General features: G+C 35.8%; 1 protein-coding gene across 4 annotated transcripts; it reads left to right on the forward strand.

Annotated features, from left to right (window-relative positions):
• The first annotated feature begins 415 nt into the window (after window positions 1-415).
• Window positions 416-13,406, forward strand: Arrdc3 (arrestin domain containing 3). 4 transcript variants are annotated; one of them, XM_027927689.2, is made up of 8 exons: window positions 416-929; window positions 4,833-4,914; window positions 6,542-6,689; window positions 7,630-7,732; window positions 8,052-8,308; window positions 8,732-8,894; window positions 9,186-9,340; window positions 10,686-13,406. In XM_027927689.2, exons 1-8 carry the CDS (start codon window positions 650-652, stop codon window positions 10,740-10,742), a joined length of 1,245 nt encoding a protein of 414 aa, XP_027783490.1. In that variant the 5' UTR covers window positions 416-649; the 3' UTR covers window positions 10,743-13,406. The 4 variants fall into 4 exon arrangements, with proteins under 4 accessions (XP_027783490.1, XP_027783491.1, XP_071468524.1 ...); XM_071612423.1 differs by lacking the exon at window positions 416-929 and adding an exon at window positions 3,627-3,807; XM_027927690.3 differs by lacking the exon at window positions 10,686-13,406 and having other exon boundaries at window positions 9,148-9,308.
• The last annotated feature ends 1,004 nt before the right edge of the window (window positions 13,407-14,410 follow it).

Below are 14,410 nucleotides of genomic sequence, written 5' to 3' on the forward strand. Positions count from 1 at the left end.
GCAGTGCCGGTAACGCACGCTTCTGGCTGGTCACTCAGCAGTTTAGCCTTACTTGGCTGTGCAAACAGTTCCCCACCCAGCCCTAGTCGCTTCCCGGCCGCTCCACCATTATCTTTCTATTAGAGTGTGCTCGGTAAGGGGTTCCAGATAGCATGTCTAGGGTTTACGGTAGCCTGCCTACCAATAGGAGCCCACAATGAAGAGAAGTCAGGTTCTGCCTCCCGGCAGCGCCACTGTCTCCTTCGCCAAGCTCTGCACCTACTGTACCCGCGAGCGAGCGTGCGAGCCAGGGAGCGAGCGAGCCGGCCCGGGTGGGGGCGCGCAGGGAGGGCGGACCGCAGCCGCGGCGTGCGCGTGCGCACTGGGGTTGTTTTTCACAAAGCTGCTCTTAAAGTGAGCTGGCAGGCTCCAGTCGCCCGTCTTTGTAAGGAGACCACTGAGACGAGCAGGAGTGCGGAGCAGCAGCCTCTCTGCTGCCCTGACTTTTTAAGAAATCTCAATGAACTATTTGTGAAGAATCACTGATCCTGCCTGCAAGGTTTTTGCATGGCAAAGACATTGATCAGTGTTAAGTGAAGATCACATTTTATATGCGATCTTGACTTTTTTTTTGGTCTTACATTATATTTTTATAGATTTTGTTATAATCATGGTGCTGGGAAAGGTGAAGAGTTTGACAATAAGCTTCGACTGTCTTAATGACAGCAATGTCCCTGTGTATTCTAGTGGGGATACTGTCTCAGGAAGGGTGAATTTAGAAGTTACTGGAGAAATCAGAGTAAAATCTCTTAAAATTCATGCAAGAGGACATGCGAAAGTACGCTGGACTGAATCTAGAAACGCCGGCTCCAATACTGCCTATACCCAGAATTACACTGAAGAAGTAGAATATTTCAACCATAAAGACATCCTAATTGGGCACGAAAGAGGTAAGTTTTTATGTAAGTCATTAGGCTAATTTTGGGGGGAAAAGTACCTTTTCGGTTTTCTCATTTAATGTGGTTCTTTTAGCATAACAGCAGTTTGATAAAGATTAGCAAAGTTGGAAGATTTTGATTCTCCTTGACGTTCTTCGTGTGTTAAGCTGTAATGCATGCAGGCATCTGCAAAGTGACTGCAAACTGCACTTATTCAACTACCTCTATACCCGGCTTGGTCTGTGCCTCTGCCATACGCACTTGTAATCCATTTGCATCTTACTTAGAAATTCAGCTTAAATCCGGTTCAATAATTTTACTAATATGTTTTCAATTGAATTGCAAAAAGCTGCAGCACAATATTAGATTGTTTTTTCTTTTACTTTACAACCTTAGATCTAAAAACTGATCTTCAGTGAAGAAGTGAAATAACATTTTTAAGAAGGTCAGTGGATGTATTTCATTTCAATATTGACATGCAAAAGACTTTTAAAGACTTGATCATTGTTCTTTGATAAAGGGTTGCCCTGGCTTATTTTGACATATGGTTATCAACACCCCACGTGTTTTTTCCCTATTCTCTCCAATTGCTTCAGAAATTTACACCAAGCATTCTCATTTTAAAGGATAGTATCTGACATTATGGTAGGGATTAGGTCAGTATACGAAGCCATTCAGGGTCAGTAATTTTCTTTTCCAAGCATCATGTCTAACTTCGGAACGTGCATTCAATGAAACCCATGCCAGTTAGATGGAATTGAAAAGTGTACTGCACGTTGGATTTGATTTTTGGTTATAAGAGGGAGATAAAGGGTTGTCAAAGGGAGAAGGGGTCCTGAGATTTCCAATCTATTGTTTAAATGGTTACATTGTGGAAATATAGGAGACTCTAAGCTTGTTTTTCTAAGTTTCCACCCTTTGTTAGAAGCGGTTCAATCCTGTTTCGGACCAGTTCTGGGGGGTGGTGAGGAGGGGCGCTTCTTCTGCTCTCAGCAGATTGGTTACACGCGTCAGGTGGTGGCGATGACTTAATTCCTAGCCCAAGAAGAATATAATGTTAAAACTGGTTATGTAATTTTTGTGCTTCTCTTTTTTAATGCAGCATTTAGTTCAAGTCTTGACGATTTTACAGAAAGGAGAGAGGCATATTTTTACCTTCTTTATTTTATTAAAAATGTATGTCCTGGTAGAGTGCTAAGGCAAGTGAGAAATGAAGGATGCTTACAGCATTAAATGCATCATTGTGAAAATTTAAAGGTGAAATCAGTTTAGAATTTTCATAGTTACAAGGTACTTTGCATCCTGTAATAATTTCAAGTTAATCTCACAAGGATAGCACCAATAGATAATGCAAATGCCTAATGACAGTTCTAGCATTTGTTAAAAAGTGGACACATGAGTTTGTGTTTGAACCTTTCTGGAAATTGCAGCCTTGTATAAAATGGGTGAGAAGAAACAAAAGATTTTTCTTTTAAGGAGTTGAGACTTGCAATGGAAAAAAAAAAGTAGAACAGTGATTTGTAGGGAAAACTTAATTTTACTAATTGCATAATGGTTTCATGGTAAAGAAAACTATCTGCCCCGCACCCCCACGAGATGCCCCCCAACCCCTGCAACGCGTGGACATGATCTTAGCCAGGAATAGTTTCAATGACTTAAAACTGGGAGCTCTCAAACTAGCCTGGTAACTGAGACCCGCCCCGGTCTCCCAGTGATAGGCGGAGTCCGGTTTGTTAGCCTGTTGCTAAGGCGATGCCAGGCGCTGATTGGATTGGGCACAAGCGGGTGGGGAGAGTGGGCTCGCTGTGTCTGGGGCGAGGCTTGGAACCGGCGTGCGCCGGTAAAGGTCCCTCCAGAGCAGCCGCCGCCTCTCGTGTTCGCCTTCGTTCTCGGGCTGCTTTTGGCGCCCGCTGCTCAAGTCATACTGTGTCCTGTTGTCCTTTATGGCAGCTTGCTTGGGACACCCCCCCACCCCCCGAAAAAAAAAACGATTAACATTTCAGATGCAGAAGCTCCCACCGGCCTTACAGGTGCCAAATGGCCTTGGGCGCAACTTTAGCTAAAAACCCCGTGAAGAGGGACTTGTTAGGAAAAAAAGCAAGACCCCATTTTCCTGGGTGAAATGGGTCTATAAATGCTTGTTTCCTCTTCTTAGCGCAAACAAAGCGTATTTGCACACCTGTCCCGTCCCCAAACAGGCTACCCTAATTTGACCTGGGGGGGATGTCAGTGGCTGTCCAGGAGAGGGGAAAGTATTTCAAACATCGAAATCTGTGTAGGGCCTTAGGGGAATATCTCTTGCCCCTTACCCCTTTGTTCCCCTAAACCGTGGCTCCCTCCCCTTCACCACCCAGTTTTCCCTTGCCTTTACTGTAAAGGTGTCAGGGTGGCCCAAGCCAGATCGAACCGGTCACCGGCTGGGGCGTGTAAAGCGGAAGCGCCGCGGCGCAGTCGCCCCGCCCCCTATCCAGCAGGCTAGGCTGCGCGGGCACGGGCGCGAGCGCCGCGCGACGTATGCCGTATGTATAGCGGAGCGCGCGTGCTGCGGAGGCGCGCGGGCGGGCCGGCTGGGATCTGCTCGCGCCGGTTTAGGCCGGTCCTCTCCTGCTCCGGTCTAGTTCTTGATTGACAGCCAGGCACTTGTTTACCACGGCGGGCCGTGGCTCGCCTCAATGAGACTGCTGAGCTGGCACAAAAAGGAAGCAAGAAGGGAAGAAAGACAGAGGAAGGCAAACTTTGGGAGCCTTCACGGAGAACGTATCTAAAAGGCCCCCAACTCCCCAGCTAGTTTTCAGTGCTGAGATCTGTTCAGGGGAATTTACCCAGGGAACAAGGGAAATAATCTGTAGACATAAGCGAGTCCCAGTGATTTCGGATGAAAAATCGATGTGTAGGTGCTTTTCCTCCCATTCCTTTGATATAAGGGAAGCATCACATTTTTGTGTCTATTTAGTACTTTGGTGAAGAAAAGTTAAATAATAGTCCAGTTTTTCCTTGCTCTGGTAGCTAATTATAAAGGTTTCTCCATCCAGAAAATAAAGACATTGCGTAATTGTATTACCTAGTTGAGGCTAAAAGTACTGTTTTAATAATTGAAAACCTCTCCCACATTTTTCAGTAATATATTTCTTCATGCCACTTAAGACATAATGCATTTGACCTAAAGAAATTGATTATAAAATGAAAGGTCATTCCTTATTCTAACAACTGGAAAGTACCTAATTATACTTCATTTTTCAAGGATATTGAACAATTTTGTTTCCTTGTTAGAAGGCATCTTTTTAAGTCCTGTCCTTTGTGATGAAATAAAGTATACTTTGTGTACATGAGATTTAAGCTATTGGTAGGAGTAGGACAACATGAGTGTTGAGTATTGTGATCAGTCTAGATCAATATGGAATTATTTTCAGCTATGAAACCAGCATTAAAATCATTTTTTAAAACTCCAACATTTTTGATACTTTTCTAGTGGTTTGGGAGTTGTGACATGTATATTCCTTTCTGTAATGTCAGTAGTATTCCTTCCAACTGACATACTTTAAAATTTTTACATGAACAGTCTTTTTCATTTTATATATTATAGTCTTAATATTTTAAAAACAGTTGGCAACAAAGGTAACTATGATTGAAACTTGAACCTATTGTTTAGCATATGCTGTACTAGACAGGGATGCTTTGCAGTTTGGGTCATTTAAAAAAAAAAAAAAGCCTGTAGGGTACAAGTATTTGTTTATTATCCCCCTCTTAACAGGACAGATGAAAGTTAAGGATTTTTATTTTATCCAGAGAAGTGGAGTGAATTAGAACTCAAGATTCCAAAGCTTATGGCCTTAATTATCTTATGAGCATCTTTAAAGTTATACCACCCTGAGTTGTGTTAAACATTTAATTACAAGCTTTCGTTTTTTGTTTTAGATGATGATAATTCCGAAGAAGGCTTCAATACTATACATTCAGGAAGGCATGAATATGCATTCAGCTTCGAGCTTCCACAGACGTAAGTATTTATAAGTAATAGGCATTTTTTATAGACATTCATTGTCAAAAGCAGTCTTAAAATTAAATATTTTTAAATTATTTTTATTTTTAAAAAAACCCTTTTCATTACAAAAACTGGCTAGAGGAAAACAATATATTAAACATAAGAAGCTATTTTTTTAGTATGTGGCAAAATTATAGAAAGCAAGCAGAATTATTAGTATTCTGTACCAACGTTTATGAGGTTTTTAAAACATGAATAGTATTCCATTTAATGTGAGTGAATGGAAGATACCAATCAAATAGTAAACACTTTATAAATATTTGGTTTAGGGCTGGGGATGTAGAGCACTTGCCCAGAGTGGTTTTTGAGACCCTAGGTTCAGTAAGTTTGGAAGGTGAAAATAAAAAGGAATAGCCTAACTTCAGTAGTGATATTTATATACACATTCGTTAGCTTCCATGCAGAGAGCTGTTAAGAAGGTCACATAAGATATTATGGCCTGCACTTGAAATAGCTATCAGAATACTTTAATATAAAGCTTGGAATCTAGTATACCTTAATAACAAATTATTGAGAAAGATTATTATTTTTTTTTATTAACACCTTTTAACAGAGCTTAAAACCTGAAAACTGGCACTTGTACTGATTATTCTGGAGGATAAATTTAGATTACATAAGCGTTTATCAAGTGCCAGGTGAACTTAATTATTTTCTTAATTCTAGTATTTGAGTTGTTAAATGTAGCATTCATAAATGTTTTTCAGAATATTATATTTTAATACTCTAATTGTAAACCAGTCATTTAACATAAACTCTAGAAGACCAGCATGAAGTGTAAGATTTAGAAGTACTGTATTTTATTGCTCCATTATATAAGTTAATGTGATAGTCTAAAATGTAAGAAAAAAAAATGTGAAATGCATCTACCAGTCAAAGCTAACACTCTATCTTATAAATAATTAAATATTGTGTATTTTTAATAAAACCTGAAAATTGGCAGAGTTCAGAAACAGTTCTTATTTTGATATGAATTTTTTTAAGCCTTAGATAGTAAAGTTAGAAAATAAAGAAGAATTAGAACATATTATATGAAAGCAGTTTTTCAGACTTCTGAGGACTTTATGAAATCTGAAATTTTTGAAACTGTAAGGACTATTCCAGGCATTTTCTTGGACCTTAATGAGTTGCTATAAAAAGAGGTAAAATAATTTCTTGCTAATGAGAAATGGAGCACTATAGGGAATTTGGTCTGAATGTTTAGTGTCTAGAATTGCTCAATAGAAATAGTTAAGCCATTCTTAACTTTATTTTTAAACTCTTGACCTTTGCAAGAATTGTTTATCATATTTTCATAATTTTGCCACTAGCATTAAAAGTAGCCTCTTTTTAGTTTAAAGGGATTGTTATTCTTCTGGCTTTTTAAGGCAGAAATTTCCATGATATTTAGCTATTATCCATTGTTATTTGGAAATAAAAGTTTTTTTCCCCAGTGACTTATCCCTTTGGAAATTTTTTTAAATCATGGATTTTATACCTCATTGGTACATAAACAGTACAATGTATTAACACTTCTATTCTGACCTACTGTATAATTCTTTGAAAGAGGTATAAGATTAATATATTCACTTTATATTCTGCACAGACCACTTGCTACCTCATTCGAAGGCCGACATGGCAGTGTGCGCTATTGGGTGAAAGCCGAATTGCACAGGCCTTGGCTTCTACCAGTAAAATTAAAGAAGGAATTTACAGTCTTTGAGCATATAGATATCAACACTCCTTCATTACTGGTAAGAATTGACTGAATTATTCATTCTTTGTCTTGACATATAAATACTAAATAATAATCACATGAAATACGGAATTTTTATAACTTTAAAATGACTTCATTTTTAAATTTCATACATATGTATATTTTTAAATACAAGAGGATACAAACTTATGAAGAATATGCTCATATTTTTTATACTATAATAACTTAAAGTAAATTTAGAAGTAAGACCAATATGTTGTATGAAATAAATCTGTTCCCTGGATAATTTTTAGTGGAAGAGGAACAGTGATGTCATTAATTATAATATTACATAATTGGAAATATCATAATCTAAAATTTGTACTTATATTGAATTATTCCAATTAGGGATAGTTGTCAAATGCTGGGGAATTATCACTTTCTTGAAAAAACTTAATTCCTGCTTAAAATGAGTCTTTTAATGGCATTTTTATGAGATTAATTCAAATTTGACTTCAAAAACTTTGGTTTTTAGCAAATGATAACATCTTTAAAGCAAACAAGAATTATCCTTAAAAATGGGCAGTTTCCCTTTTTTTGCATATGATTTTTACATTCTCAAAGAAAGATGTTAACATTTGGATTATAACCAAGTTCCTTTCTATGCTGCTTTTCCTTAAGGTAGTTTAAATAAAATTTGGAAAGGGTTTTTTTGTTTGGTTAGATGTTTTAAATTACTGTATATGTAAATAGATGGGCTAAAGCTATGGGATACCATGTTAAGCCTTTTGCCCTTTTTTCATTTAATTTGATAGAAATTTGTTTAAAGACAAAAGTAATGGTATATGCAGAAGGTACATTTGGGTGCATGGAAAAAAAGCAATAACAAAGTGACACTATTAGTTGTTAAATTCTCCAAGAATTAGGATTGTATTTTCAAATATTTTGTTATTTTGCCATTTCATACATTGATCTTTTTCTCAATTTGTTTCTTACAGTCACCCCAAGCAGGCACAAAAGAAAAGACTCTCTGTTGCTGGTTCTGTACCTCAGGCCCAATATCCTTAAGTGCCAAAATTGAAAGGAAGGGCTATACCCCAGGTATGTATGAGCTTGATCCCCACAGAAAGTGATCTTTTTTCACCTAGCTTTTGTGTATAAACTTATAGTATTGGTGTCAAATAGAAACATCACATCAGTATTCTGTAAAATGACAGAAATTGTACTTACCTAGTTTCTTTTCACAAATTAGAAAGTAGTCCCTTTCATACAGCTACTGTAAATGAGTCAGTCATTTTCATGAATTTTAAGTTACTTGCTTACTCCAAGGACAGTTCTTCATCCATGTAGTTAATTAAACCTTCTAACATTGAGTCTACATTATGTTGTTTTTTTTTGGTTTTTTTTCCTCTTTCTCTAGGTGAATCAATTCAGATATTTGCTGAGATTGAGAATTGCTCTTCCCGAATGGTGGTGCCAAAGGCAGCCATTTACCAAACACAGGCCTTCTATGCCAAAGGGAAAATGAAGGAAGTGAAACAGCTTGTGGCTAATTTGCGTGGGGAATCCTTATCATCTGGAAAGACAGAGACGTGGAATGGCAAGTTGCTGAAAATTCCACCAGTCTCACCCTCTATACTCGATTGTAGTATAATTCGTGTGGAATATTCACTAATGGTATGTCTAGATTTTAAGAGGAGGGCTTTTTTAAAAAGTTGTAAAGTTATGTAGAAATAATTTTATCTTAGATCTAGAATTTGATTTGATTTTTTGTGTGCATGTGTGTGCAGTATTGGGTGTTGAACCCAGAGGCAATCTACCATTGAGCTGTATCCATACCAGCCTTTTTTTTTATTTTTTAAAACAAGGTCTAACTAAGTTGCTCTGGTTAGCCTCAAACTTGTAATCCCTCTGCCTCAAACAGATAGGGATATAGGCATGCACCACCACTACTGGCCTAGGATTTGGTTTTTATATTTCATACATACAAATACGTAGAAAAACTGAAAAGGGAGAGGGAACCTCAATTAATATTAAAACTGGGTTATTTGTGAAATCACATTTGTTATTCTAAACTTAATATCTCTTTTCAATATTTAGGTATACGTGGATATTCCTGGAGCTATGGATTTATTTCTTAATTTGCCACTTGTCATCGGTACCATTCCTCTGCATCCATTTGGCAGCAGAACCTCAAGTGTAAGCAGTCAGTGTAGCATGAATATGAACTGGCTTGGTTTATCTCTTCCTGAAAGACCTGAAGGTAATAATGCCTATCTAAATTTAACCCATTAGTAGTAGTAGTGTGTAGTAGTAATAGTAGTAAGAACTTTATTTTGCTTTTGATATTATATGATCCTAGATAAATCTTAATCTTTCTTTAAAGAGTAGATGTATGTACCCCTAATGTTAAATTTAAATTGATGTCTCCCTAGCTTTAATTACCAAATAATTATTATTTTGCTTTGACATTCTTTTTTAATACCTACTATTCTGTGTATTTTGACATGCATAAGAACATGCTGTTCGAATTGCGTGTATCTTTTTCCTTCAGCACCACCCAGTTATGCAGAAGTGGTAACAGAGGAACAAAGGCGGAACAATCTTGCACCTATGAGTGCTTGTGATGATTTTGAGAGAGCGCTTCAAGGACCACTGTTTGCATATATCCAGGAGTTTAGGTTCTTGCCTCCACCTCTTTATTCAGAGGTAAGAGCACCAACTTGAGTATGAAATGGGCTGGATTTAGTATTGCAGAGTTTAAAAAATAGGTTTTGATTATCATGATAATCAAAGAACAAATAATTTAGAACAGGAGATTTAAAGTTATTAGGGTTGTTGAATTTACTAAGTTTGACACAGAAATAATTATGACTATTCACTTTTTATTTGGAAAAATAAGATAATGATCTTAGCGTCATTGAATTCATTTTGTGTTTTGGGGGTAATTTTATATTTCAAGCATCAATAGAAAAAGTGGCATTTTACAAGCATTAATTAAATATGAGAATTTATCTTACTCCTCCTATTCCTACAATTTAATTCTTGTATATTTTGACATTTGTTATAGGGTAAAGTAGTATATTTCAAAATACTTAAACAGAATTCCTACACTGGTATACTATTTTTATCTACCACATCTTGATGGCAGTTAAGCAGTGAACATGAATAAGCTTTGTGCTTAATGGGAATAAGTTCATAGAATAGTGAGAAAAATAAACTTGGAAACAGATATTATATTAGCAGTGTTAGGAATAAACAACTCAGGAGCAGCTTATTGGGCCTTGGGAATTAGGAAGGCTTCTTAGAGAAAAGTTACTGTTAGGCTGTTTCTTGAGGGTGAGTGGTGCCCAAAAGGTGGGAGAGTCCAGTTACACAGGAAGAACAGTGGATAAAGGGAAGGATGTGAGGAACAAATCCAATTTTAGGATTTTTCAAAATGACTGGAAAATGTGCCTATGGTCCACATTTTTAGTACCTCTAAGATTGGTCTAGATGTCCAAAATAATGTTGTAAATCACAAGACTTAGCTTGTTCTTTTGGTTACTGGAGTTCACACCATTGTTTTATAATGAAATATTATATAATGTTTTATACTCTTACATGAATTGTTTTTACTCTTAGTACTCTTTTTTTTTTTTTTTTCCCTGAGTGCCTTAATTGAAAGTCATTTTCCTTTGGGTGTGATAAGTGATCATCTTCATTCACTGATAATAGGATATTCAGAATCTGGTCTTCAAACTTTTTAATTGGATGTATTTTCCTATCCTATTATTTTAGTGCATTAGAATTTCTTTAGATGTTAAAAATGTTCTGCCATGTGTTCAGATCGTGGTAATACACTTTCATTCTGACATTTCAGTCTTGCTAGGCAAGTCAGTCATTTGTGGCTTGATTTGAGGATTCCTGGCTATCCGGGGGAACATTTTAGAAGAATGACAATCTAAATATAATTCGCTTGTAACTAATTCTTCATAAAATTCTGCCTCCTTTTTTTAGAATGAACTTAAGATAGCTCATCAAATAACAGTAAATGTTTCCCATTGTTTTCTAGATTGATCCAAATCCTGATCAGACTTCAGATGATAGACCATCCTGCCCCTCTCGTTGAAGGAACACTTGGTTAAATCAAGTTGATGTGGGTTCCGAACTGTATCTCTTCCGGCTGAGGACAGAGAAGTATCTTGGAGACACGTTTTCAGAGGAAGTGGAATTGCTTTTGCCCAGAAAAATGGCATGAAATACATGAAACAACGAGTGATCATGCTTCAGAAGCCTACAGCAACATTCTGGGACTGCTCCAATATGCTTGAAGATCTAAGCTTTTCTTCTTTAAAACTGGCACATACTAAGAGCAGTCATCTTTAGCCTATGGTCATACGTGTCAAGACACCATGTTGTAAAGAGGGATGATTTCCTTCTTTTGATTTGAAAATTTGCACATGCTCAATGCTTACATTGTGCAGTTCAATGTCACTACAGCTTTTTTTTTTTTCCATTTAAGCCAGACTCTTGATACTCTTTTAAAACTTGTTGTGGTCTACACAACAAGGAACAAAAGAAAGCTTTGAAAAAACTGTAACATGAAAAAACGCACTGACATTTTTTTTTTTATTTAATATAGCCTGGACTTTACCTGCGTATGCACATGCTCAGAATTGTCCTACTAGGCTGACCATGTATCACCTCTTCAGCTTGGATCCTATTGTGGATTTATTTACAAACATCAAATGCCTTCAAGCCAATCCTTTTTGCTGTACGTTTTGCAGCCTACTGTAGTAGATACGCAACAGATATGTGGGGAAAAAGAGATAAGAGGAGGAAGCTAATAAGAGACCTGTCAAGATTGTAGAACTTCTTGATTTCTTTTGAGAATTTGTTGCCTTTCTACTATTACAGCAAAGCAGCATTTTGTTACTGACTGCCTAAAATCACTTAATCTCAGGTGAACGCATCACTTGCCAAACTGTTGGAATGCTATTTGTGTTTTGTTGCACTGTTGAGTTTTTTTTGTTGTTGTTTATTTGGTTGGCTTTTTGGAGAGGGAAATTTGGAAACGGGACATACACAAAAGTGATAACCCACCCACATCCCCTTTTTGTCATTACATACAAGAAGAAACTAGCAGAGTTAAGAATGGAGTATAGAAAGGCAGTATGGCAGGCACCAGCAAAGAGTTAAGGGCTGTTGCTCTTAAAAATTAGTATTTTTATTATTATTTTTAAAATAATGGAAATTTTCCAGTCACTGGGGAGAGGAGGGAAAAGTACATTTATTTTTATACAGAGTTACTTAATTACCTCCAAAACACATATGTTGGAAATCATTTTTGCCAATGCAAAGTATTTTAATGAGGGAATATATATGTGTGTGTATATATCTCACACACACACACACATATATATATATACATGATTAGAGTTCAATTTATACATTTGCTATCCTGGTCAAGTTGACAGTATAAAAACCCAAGTTTATTCTAAAAGTGTATAATTTCACAATTAAAAACACTAGAATGTTTGCTGGGATGATTTTTTTTCCATTGTCTAAAAACAATTTGCTAAATATGAAAAATTATTCTGATGAGTATATAGAGAGAAAAGAGCAATCACATCAGTAAATCCTAGGTTTTTTTAAGTAATTTACAGTTGGATCATAACATATACCAGCATTCATGATAACATTTAAAACCGTAATCTGAGGTACTAAGTGTACTGAATTTTTTTTTTAAGAAGGAATTCAGCTGTGATATTTTTAATGAAAATCAGCATCTCATATTGCTACATACGTGTGAAATGGGTATATATATCTTACCATTTAACCCCACAATTAATAAAGTGGCTGAAAATAATAGTAACTCTGGCTTGGTGCTTGGTTAAATACTGTCTTAAAGCTTCATACAAAACAAATAGGCTTTTCCATAAGTGGCCTTTAAGAAAACATGGAAGACAATTCATGTTTGAAATAATGCTGACAGGGTGAAGAAAGCCCAGTGTAAAAATGAATCGCGTTTTAAGTGATTCGGTTAAAGGGTTTGGGCTCCCGTAGCAAACAAATACTAGATAATAAGGAAATGGGGGTGAAATATTTTTTTACTGTTGTTAAATCATTTTGTGAATGTCCCCCTCAAAAGAAGCTAGTGGAATATTTGGCATAAAGGGCATTTGGTGGTTTTCTTTTTGTTTGGGGGGAGGGGGTTGTCAGAAAATCCCTTTTGTTTTCTCTCTTCTTATGTCTAACTGACTAGGGAACAATTGTTGATATGCATAGCATTGGAATACTTATTACCACGTACTCTCACAAGTAACACAAGAAGCAAGAATGACCAATATTGTGATAATTGGCACAGGATCACAAGATGTGATAAAATTTTAAGTTTATAAAGCTTTATCAAATAAAGTTTTATTTTTCCCATTAAAGTTTTTGTCTCCCTGTCATTCAGAGGCATTACTTTTTTTTTCTCCTAAATATTGGTCAATTCCTAATTTAAGATGTGAGGTTCACAGTTGTATTCCAGTATTCAAGATAGATTCCTGATTTTTCAATTGGGAAAAGTAAAATCCAAAATGTTAGCAAAACAAAGTGCAATATTAAATGTTTGCTTTATAGATTATATTCTATGGCTGTTTGTAATTCTCTTTTTTCTTTTTTTATTTGGTGCTGAATATGTCCTTGTAGGCTCTGTTTTAAGAAAACTATGTGGGAAATGATTTAATTTTTCCTATTGCTCTTCCTTGTGGAAAATAAAAGTGTTTTTTTTTTCTTTTTTGTATAATTGTTTGGAGATTTATTTTGACTCTTGATCATATTAGTAACACTATACATGCAAACACTATTAATATCAGCTATTCTAAGAATTATTTCTATATCTGAGCTAAAGAAAATTAGAACTGAAAGGAATTTTTATACTAATCATTGTTTTACTTATAACACTATAGAAGCTTTTTATAAAATGTGTAAGATGTATGCACATAGTTTTCATTCTTAAATAAGAACCAAATCTAACCAGGAGATTTTATTTTCAGATATTAATTTTCTCCCACTATGATGCTTGTCAGTCACTGTTTCAAAAGCAATCTGTTGAAAAAAAATCAATTTTTCTAAATTTTTAAAATAGTAATGAATTTCATGGAGATTGCTAACTTGAAGTTTTGGGAAACAGATATTGTCTGAAGTGTTTTACATGCATTCACGAATTATGAAGTTGTTTATGTAACTTGCTGTGGGATTCTCCCAATACTTCCAAATGTATTTTCATAGAAAGTATATTACAAATAGACATTTACACATACATTTTGTATTTATTTATAATCAATTTTTCAGAGGTGCTATCAGCCTTGTTCACTCAACTAAATGATATACACAGGTATTAGTATAATAAGGAATAAAAGTGACAGGAAAAGTGACTACAGGATGAGAAAGGGAAATCTAGGTTCTGCGTTCAGTAACTAGATGGGGCATTGACAAAGATGTACAAGTTGACTTCTTATCTGTAAAATGGAAAAGTAGCTATCCAGGATCTTTTTCTTCCTGAAGGTGTTTGCACATTTTTTTTTTTTTTACACAATACCTTTATTTTATTTATTTTTATGTAGTGCTGAGCATCAAACCCAGTACCTAGAACATGCTAAGTGAGCACTCTACTGCTGAGCCACAACTCCAGCCCCAGTTTGTACATCTTATAGTATTTACTTTTTTAAAATATTAATTTATAAGGAAATAATACTCCACATCATTGTAACATTTGGAAATTCACCACTTAGCTTCTAAGTTAGCATT

Source organism: Marmota flaviventris, chromosome 5 (assembly GCF_047511675.1).
Source record: "Marmota flaviventris isolate mMarFla1 chromosome 5, mMarFla1.hap1, whole genome shotgun sequence".
NCBI lineage: Eukaryota > Metazoa > Chordata > Mammalia > Rodentia > Sciuridae > Marmota > Marmota flaviventris.